Source organism: Callospermophilus lateralis, chromosome 11, assembly GCF_048772815.1.
Source record: "Callospermophilus lateralis isolate mCalLat2 chromosome 11, mCalLat2.hap1, whole genome shotgun sequence".
Lineage (NCBI taxonomy): Eukaryota > Metazoa > Chordata > Mammalia > Rodentia > Sciuridae > Callospermophilus > Callospermophilus lateralis.
The window spans coordinates 29,869,920-29,879,007 of record NC_135315.1 but is presented as its reverse complement, the minus strand read 5'-3'; the positions used below and the strand labels follow the sequence as shown (position 1 = coordinate 29,879,007).

At 41.4% G+C, this 9,088-nt stretch overlaps 1 protein-coding gene across 4 annotated transcripts in view; it reads right to left on the bottom strand.

Annotated features, from left to right (window-relative positions):
- Positions 1-3,087: 3,087 nt before the first annotated feature.
- Positions 3,088-9,088, bottom strand: part of Hlf (HLF transcription factor, PAR bZIP family member) — a 50,139-nt gene continuing 44,138 nt past the window's right edge. Inside the window, exons 4-5 of one of the 4 annotated variants that reach the window (XM_076870758.2) lie at positions 5,859-6,049; positions 3,088-4,033 (exon numbers count right to left, since the gene is read on the bottom strand). In XM_076870758.2, coding sequence (XP_076726873.1) covers positions 4,012-4,033; positions 5,859-6,049 — 213 coding nt within the window. In that variant the 3' untranslated portion in view covers positions 3,088-4,011. Of the gene's footprint in view, positions 6,050-9,088 lie in introns of all 4 variants that reach the window. The other 3 variants (XM_076870756.2, XM_076870757.2, XM_076870759.2) reach the window with 3 other exon arrangements.

Genomic DNA, 9,088 nt, shown 5'->3' with positions numbered 1-9,088 from the left:
AAATATATGTATATATATATATATTTGTCCAAAAATATATATAAATGGAGAAACCCCTTTGAGACCATGCATCAAACTACCAGGGATGACTTAGTGTGTCCCCTCTGGTGGAGAAAGTAGTGTGCAAGGTACTTTGGTTGATTGGAGTCAGTGGACATTTACAAGGCAAGTGTCTTGTGATACCCATAGTTTTAAGAAATCAAAGCCCACTCAAGCTAGCTCCAAAGGTGGGATGTGGGAGGGTAATTTTAATGCCAGATATTGTTTTTGAATCCAAGGGACACTGAACAATTAAAGCAAGAATCGGGAAGTCTGAAGACTTGGAAGGATTGCAGTGACCTTGTTGATTTGCCATTCACTCCTCTACTGACCATTCAGCCCCTCCCTATCATTTAGAGGAATAGTTTCCACATTGTAATATGCTTAGGAATCACCCTGTGTTAAGCCAACTTAATCATCAAATTGGAGCCGGCGGGTGGGGTGGGGAGTATACATCTAGTGGTTCACAAAGTATATCCAAGGAATATACTTGCATAGGCACATTTTGAGGTTCACAAAGTACATCCAAGAAACATGCATAGGCACATTTTGAGAGTTTCATATATATATTATATGTCATATGTATTATATATAATATACACACATACATAAAATTTCATATATATAATTTCATGTTTCTCATACATGTTTCACATTTATAAATACATACATATATATATATATATATATATATATATATATTTGTATGTGTGTGTGTGTGTATATGAAATTGACCTGCCCAAGAAATTGCTTGTTGATGAAGCCTCATATTGGTCCTGTTCCTCTTCCTTTCTCTATTGTGCTGTTGCTGACATGTACTATATAGTTAGGTCTAGGATGGTTGTGTCTATACTGAACACATGCAGATTTTCTTCCTTGTTATTACTCCCTAAACAATACAATTATTTACATAGAATTTACAGTATATTAAGTATTATAAGTAACCTAGAACTGATTTATGGTATACAGGTGATGTGTTATGTACAATTACTATGTCATTTTTTTAAAGGAATTGAGCATGCATGGATTTTAGTATTCACAGGGGGCCTGGAACAAGTCCCCTCAGACACTAAGGAACAACTGTACTTAACCACACATGGTAGTTAGCTGGAAGCATTTAAAAATTCAGAAGTCTGAGCCCCATCCCAGATCTGTTTCAAGATTGCTAGATCTGTGCTCCTATAGTATGTCCCCAGGTGATTTTTATTTATCCAACAAGAACACAGTCTGTGGGCTATCTTTTGGGAAGCGCCCCTCTAAATGGTACCAATTCAATGAATCAGAATTTATCTGTCACCTTAGGTAATCTTAACTTGCCTAACCTCCTATCCTCCAATTTCTTCTGTAAACAGGGGTAACAACTGTCCTTACTTCATAGAGTTGATATGGGATTAAATAAAATATTTCATGTGTGTAGAACAGTGTCTGGCTCATAATTACCAAGTAAATGTTAATTTGTTACTAATTATATAGTATTATAATTTTATCATCTATGTAATTAGTCTCTGTAAATAGTCTCTTGGTTATGGAGGTCGAACAGAATCCAATTGCTGTGCCAACTGTTTAACAAAAATACATGAAAGAAAGGAAAAAAATTCAAAGTTTATTAAACATTAAGAATAACAGAGAGATAAAGGTTTGGACTTAACAGCATACATACCACCAATATCATGATGTACAGTTAAACTAACCTCATGTTAACTTGTACCTGTTTAACAGATGCGATCTTTGTGGTGTTGCCAAAAAGATAATGGGTTATTGTTGTTTGGTAAGGTGCTCAAAAAATGTAAGATTTTATGTCTTGACTTATTCATACACACATGCACATTCACACACTCCCCTGCATACTCTTGACTTCCCGCAAAATGCACTGAATTTGGTCGCTAAATCCAATTCATTAGACCTAAGATAAAGTTTTGCTCATTTTTAGAAACATTAATTTTAGCCAACACCCTCAGGTGAACCTGGTCTCACCCCTTGGGGAGTGCCACAGAGCCCTCAGGAGGAAGTGGGTACATTGGGTGCAGAAGGTGTCTACCTTGTGAAGGGCATAATACATCTCAGTCACTTGTAGGGGACTGACCCCAGTGTGCCAAGCGGGCTGCTGTCTTGGGATCTCACTAATTAACCGATCAAGTGTGAGTTTTTCTAAAAGGAACATAAGGGGGAAATTTGAATAACTACTAGAAAATCCAAAGTCAACTTTGCATTTTATAGAATGTCTGTTGTTTCACCCTGGGGCAAAGCAGAGGGTACTGTTTAGAATTCTCCTTGATTCTTCTGACCCTAGACCTTTTGAATGCACAGTTAGAATTATGAGTTTCCAGACAAAATCAAGAGGGTTAGAAGGAACCTCTGGGTTAGATTATACAGCTTCTCACAACTCAATGCCAGAATCACATCCATACTCTCCTTCTCTTCAAATAAAAGGTTCTGCTTTGAGGGAATGACTCCATGGAGACCTGTGGTCTTCAAAGACCAAGGCCTAGCACAATCTTGCCTCATGTGATTTCTGAATGGTCCAAAGTGGCCACATTCTCAAGGTAGCAAGCAAAGAGATAGGCTGATCATTTCTTTGCCTTTTTTTTTTTTTTTTTGAAAATCTAATCAAAAGAAACAGTGAGGTGACCTTATCAGGAAGTTCTATGCCACTCATCCCAAATTGCATCTAAATAATGTTGGTATGATGTGACTTGCATTCATTTTTTAATGGCCAAATCATTAATCTCTGAAAGATGCTTAGGATGAAAAGGTGAAAAATGACAACAAGACTCTCATAATAGCTGCCGTCTGCAAGTACTCACTTGACTCTGGATCCAAGTCACTCCTAGTCAGACCGCGGCTTCCCACTCCACTTAGCAAAAATTAGCTTATTTATTACTTAATTCCCCTGGACAGTCAGGCAACCAGTCCATGAGTGTGTGTGTGTGCGTGTGTGTGTGTATGTGTGACAATGACCTGCATATAAGGCACCTGTACAGACTCCAAAGTGTTTAATTTTTTAAGATGAGGTAGGTTTCTGAAACCTCTCCTGGCACAAAAAAAAAAAAAAAAAAAAAAAAAAGAATAAATTTTGTTATGATTATTTTATTCATTCTGCAGAAAACATCTGTGATGCTCATTTGATACAATGTAATTCTAAGAAAGACCAGTACTCAAATACGTTGTTTTTTTTTTCAGTTACCATGTGACACTTCCAAAATTGGGATGGTCCATAGCAAGGCCCTTCAACTTCTGCACTTAAAGGTGTAATTTGTCCTTCTTTGCTCTAATGACGACTATCATTTAAGGATTCTGCAGTTAGCTTCTTTGTCTGTAAAAAGGCCAACTCTCTGTCCACTTGGGGCTCTTACTGAATTTCATATTCAGTAATACTTAAGATCGCCAAAGGTTTTGTTGATTTTTATTTGTTATTTACCTAAATAGTGTGTATTAATTCAATACTCCCCCATCTCCTGACATTCTCAGTGGCTTGGAACAAAACGGGTACTCGTAGAAGTAGCCTACTGGCTGCATTTCCAAAGACCGTGACCCTAGAGAGGAGCAGTATGATGCATGGACAGGGGACCCGGCAGATCATTAAAGAATGAAGATACTGTGGAGGCAGGAAAATAGAAAACTCCCGTGGATGAAAGGGGATTTTAATCTAGCACAAAATGTTTCTTTGCAGTAACAGCAGAATCTCTTGACATTATACAACTTAGTGAAACAGAAGAACAATCATCTTTAAAGTCAAAACATCTATCAGAGTATAAGCCATACACATAGCACCGATGTCAACCTTACACGGTGTGAGATGCACAGGCCGGAAGAGGAGAAAACAAAATCATTTGGGGCACTGGCAGCAATGCTCCGTTCCAGGAACTCAGAATTTTGAAGTGAACATTTTTGTGGCAGATGCTTTTCCTTGTAAAAACACTGTATCATCCAATAAATATTTGACTAAAATCCATTTTGTGCTTTTGGGTGATGTTAACTGACTTCTTTCTGAGACCTAATAAGAAACAAGAAAGCATCGGAGCAGGATTTGTCACGGCGAGCCTCGATTCTGTCATAAAATTTTAATTGAAAGCAGAAAACATGCTGATGTGTCAATAATAGGCTTAAAATATTAAAGACTTCAAAAACCCCCAAAGCGCTTCTTCTCTATACAGCATCGGTGAATATATATCTTTGCTATATAATTTTAAAACAAGGAATACTTTTCTCTTTTCTATATATAATATATGTCTTCCAAAATACATTGTCAGTATTTATATCTGAAAAATACTGTACAAAAAAAGAACTTCCTATAATTACTCTGTATAAACATTAAACAATTTAATAATCTCTCCTTTTGGTCTGCAGTAAACATTTAAATCGATTGGATGAACCACAGTTTGCAACACCATCCCCTTCTGAGATACACCAGTGTCTTTTACATTCATTTTTCAGAAGTCCACTTTATAAGAGCACATACGTTCAAAAGCAAACAGAGAATAAGAAACAAAAGCTCCAGAATCCTTAAGTGATGAGGCATTCAGAAATGATACCACGAGGATAGAGGGTCTTACAAAACATCAACTTATTAACTGAATCAACTGATTTTTAAAAACAGCAAAACAGAATTCACAAAAATATATATATATTACCAAAAAAAATGGAAAAACTGAATCTTAAGTAATTGTTTTTGACTATCGAGAGGGATATGGAAAAAGTTAACTAGAAAAGTGGGAGTGGGGTGAGCATGGGGGAAGGGAGACAATGAAACCAAGGTCAATGCCACAGGCTAGTCCAAGAAGCCTTTTTTGGCTCATGTACTGATCCATCTAACCCCTCATTCATAGACCTCCTGTTACCCTCTGCTTCCCTGTCCTGGGGATGTTCTGGTCATGCTCAAATGCATTGTTTTAATTTTTGTTTTTTAAAAGACAGTGAAAAAATCTTAGGTAGGGAACATATCCTACGTCCACTAGTAATACTCAGGCAGCATGCTCTAGCGTACAATAGGATTATTGCTTTAGGTACAGACAGTGCAAAAACACACTCTGTGTTCTATAATAGTACTCTTACTTATCTGGGGGCCGGTAGAATGAAAAGGAAACTTAGTAAATAGCAGTAAGTAAATATGGGATCTAACAAATCTAAACAGCACTTTAAATTTGAAGACGATTATCACCAAAACTGGGGGTGGGGTGGGGTGGGGCAGGAAATGAAAGCAACCTATAAAGGAACAGAGCTGCGTGTGTAGTGCTAAGTTATTGTGTGCACCGTTATCAGCATGGCGACTTACGGTTTCAACAAAAACAAGAGTTTGTACTCTTGAGAACTGAGATCCACTATTTTACCAGGGCTCTTCTTAAGTGAATCCAAGTGGAGTCCTGGAAGAGTAGGTAAGCAGGAAACGTGAAGCCACAAGGATAGGGCAGAAGTGGAAAAGGGAGGGGGAGGGAAACCCACAAGAGGTCTCCAGAGTCTAGTCAAAACATGGCACCTTTCTTTGTTCAAACTAAAAGACGATGAGAGGGCCATCTTCAAATGGCAAGTGCAAAGGAACACACACACACACACACACACACACACACACACACACGGTGGACCACACACATGAGCACAAGCACATGGACGCGCATACGCCCACGCGTGTGCACACACACACACTCACACACACGTATGCACACCAATATGTGAGTCAGTTGTGTTTATGCCTCTGGTAAAGTGCTGATGTCAGAAAGGTTGGTTTGGGTGTGGTGCTATCAGACAGGAAACAAGCTGTCCATCTAGTCAAAAGCCAGCCCGCAAAAATGCCATGCTACAGGGGCCCGTGCCTGGCCTCGTACTTGGCAAGTATGTTCTTGCATTTGCCCAGCTCCTTCCTCAAGTCAGCCACCTCCTGGCGGAGGGCCGAGTTCTCCTTCTCCAGGAACGAAGCCCGGATGGCAATCTGGTTCTCCTTCAGCCGCCGGGCGTCGCGGGAGCGCTTGGCAGCCATGTTGTTCTTTCTGCGCCTTGCCCAGTACTTGTCATCCTGCTCATTAGTGACAGAAGGAAAAAGAAACAAGATATTAGATTTCAGCAACGCAGCGCCTCAGCCAGGGGCCTGGCAGCCTCTAGGGTTGTGCGGAGACACCAGCCCAGGTGCTTAACTTGGGCCTCCTTCTTTGACACCTTCTGCACATTGGAGAGAGCAGTCCACGGGCCATGGCTTCCTTCCTGGAGCAAGGACCAACTTGTCACAACAGGCTCCGATGCTCTTTGCCCAAGAGAGCATGTGCTCAGTGAGGTAGACATCAGAGCTGGAATGAAAGCAAGTGACTTGCCTCTCACCCTGAACGACATTCCAATATTCTTAACTCTCTTGGCTGAAATTTTTAAGAACTTTTTTTCCTTCCATGGCTACTCCTATGCTCTTTTTTTTTTTTTTTTTGCAGTAAATTCATATAATATTTTTTGGAAGGCAATTTAGCAACCTGCCTCAACCATTTCGTACATTTACTATCCATCTAGCAATTCTGCTTCTAGGATTCCATTCTGCTGCAATGACCATGCTTGTGCACAGAGACACAGGCCCGGAACTGTTACTATAGCATTGTTTGTAAAGGAAAAAAATGGGAGGAAAATAATTATCTGTAGGAGATTTACTACATTAGGATAGTCATGGTGATACTCTATAGCTATTAAAAATAATAATCCACTGAGCCCAAAAGATGTTCACGATATATTACAGTGTGGGTGGAACCAAGGACAACCTGCTGATAAACATGTGTGACTTCATTTTGGCTTGATTAAAAAATGTAACATAATATATTCGTAGAAAGAGGCTTAGAAGGATTTATACCAAGCTACAAAAGTGGTACCTCTAAAAAGTGACTATAGAGAGAGACACAAAGGAGAGAAGTGGGGTCTTTAACCTTTTATGTCTTTCTGAACTACAAGAATATTATATAAGGGGCATGTACACTTTGGTGGTTGAAAATGGAAATTTTTTTTAAAGTCCTTTGTCCTGACACTAACTTGTGTTCTGATATCAGTGGCTAACATCTAAATAACTTACTCGAATTTTCTATTTAGCTGTTCGCTAGGCCTCAGCTAGCCTGGGTAGAATTCAGCTGGTCAGTGTGGAAAGCAGACCCTCCTTTTCCCCCTAACAAAAGAAAGGGAAAGCGTCTCAGGGAGACTAAGAACTGTAAATCTTCTTTTTGACCTTCCCAGTTCATTGACAGTGCCACCTGATCAATTTTGCAACTGTCTTTTCCTAACAACTTGCATTAGCAAAACCCCTCTGTCTTACCTGTGCGTGCCACCCAGAATATGTCGGTGAGGCCAGTCCTTACCCTCCCCCTGGATTCCAAGGGACAGCTGGCATTGAAAGAGGTCATTGGGATTGGGGACAAGGCTGTCAGGAAAGTCCAAGATCATGGACTTTCCCTCAGACCTACCTGTCACCCTCAGCACACATTCCCACTACGCAGAGTAGGTGAGGTGGAGAGTGTGTCCTGTCTGCTGATCACCATCCAGTACAGGACCCCCAGCTTTCCATACATTTCATAATAATGTATAATAGGGTGAAAAAATCTTTATGATACGTGGTACCAGAATTCTTCTGAGGGAGGAGGCTGCCCACTGAAGAATACCTGATAAGTAAGCTTGGACAGGTGTGCTAGGGTTGTTGGTAGAACCTATCATTTGTGCTTCCGAAAGGGAGTTGGAGGAGCTGGAAGAAAGGGAGAGAGACTGGGAGGAACTAGGAGAGCCAATGACATCACGGGGGTGGAGGGGGCCCAAAGCATATTCACAACAGTGGGCTTCCAGTTCTGACGGAGGATGTTTGTGTCACTTGGATGCAGGACCCCATTCCACCCCCTTTGTGGGTAAATCTACCACACTGGTCGGTGTGTCTGGGAGTGCGGCTTCCAAGAGCATTCCAAAGAGGAGCCGACTCAGGACAGATCAGAACCTACACACCAGGGAAGAGGAGCCCAGGAGGTGAGCGAGGGCAGAACAAGCCTCCAGGAAATCATAGACAAGAGAGGGCTGGGGGGGGGGGAGGTATTGCCATAGGCCATGCTGGTCTGTGATAATCCTATCAGGTCTTAAGGACCAGAGAGTCACCTGCTGAGCTCAGGGCAACAACCAGCCTCTCTGTCTCTACTTGGGTCTCGCCTAAAGTGCTTTCATTTCTAGCCTCACCAGTCCACACATGCAGATGAGCTGGCAAAGATGCAGAATGAAGCCTAAATGTCTCTGGGAGGGAAGTGAGGAATGGGGGTGGAACAATGGATGCAGAGGCAGGAATGAAGAAGACCAAGCATCCTGGCCTGGAAAAAACAGCTCGCCTCCCTTTATCATCCCAGGATGGTTGTGGGGAGGGGAAAGCAGGGTCTTGCGTGGCCTGACAACCTGGCATGACATCCCCTGTGCCCTTCTCCCAACCTCCTAGATGCTGATGCCATCTAGATACTCAGTCATACGCACCAGCAAAGACCCGCACAACCATGATCCTTCTCATAGGTTAGCATTTTTTTGTTTTTTGTTTGCACCAGACTAGAAATTTCATGAGGCCAAGAACAATGTCGGTATTGGCTGACACTGTTATCCTTGGTATCCCTGGCCCAAGACAGGGCTTGGCACACACTAGCTTTTGAAAAATATTTGTCAAGTAAGTGAATGGGCTGTTAAAATATTAAGAAATCAAGATGAATAGACTGATGTTTCAGTTAGAAATCCCAGTATGTCATTCCTTAATTCTCCCAGGGGGAGCGTGCTCAATTCTGGCAGTGAGGAGTGGGAAAGACCAGTTTTGGGTGGGCATCGGTTCACCACTCATCATCCAATGCTGGGGCTACGAACACCTCCCCCACCCACCCCAGCTCAGTCCTCTCTGCTGAAAGGAGAACATGTTACAATTCTTACAGCACATGCCAGCACATGGTCTGTGGCTTCAGGCTTTTTACACAACTGGGAAAAAAAAAAATCCAAGGGCACATGGCAAGAGCATGTTTCTGCCCATGAACAGGTCATGAAAAGGTCAGGCCTGGCTATGACAGTAGTCACATGTATAATTCCAGTA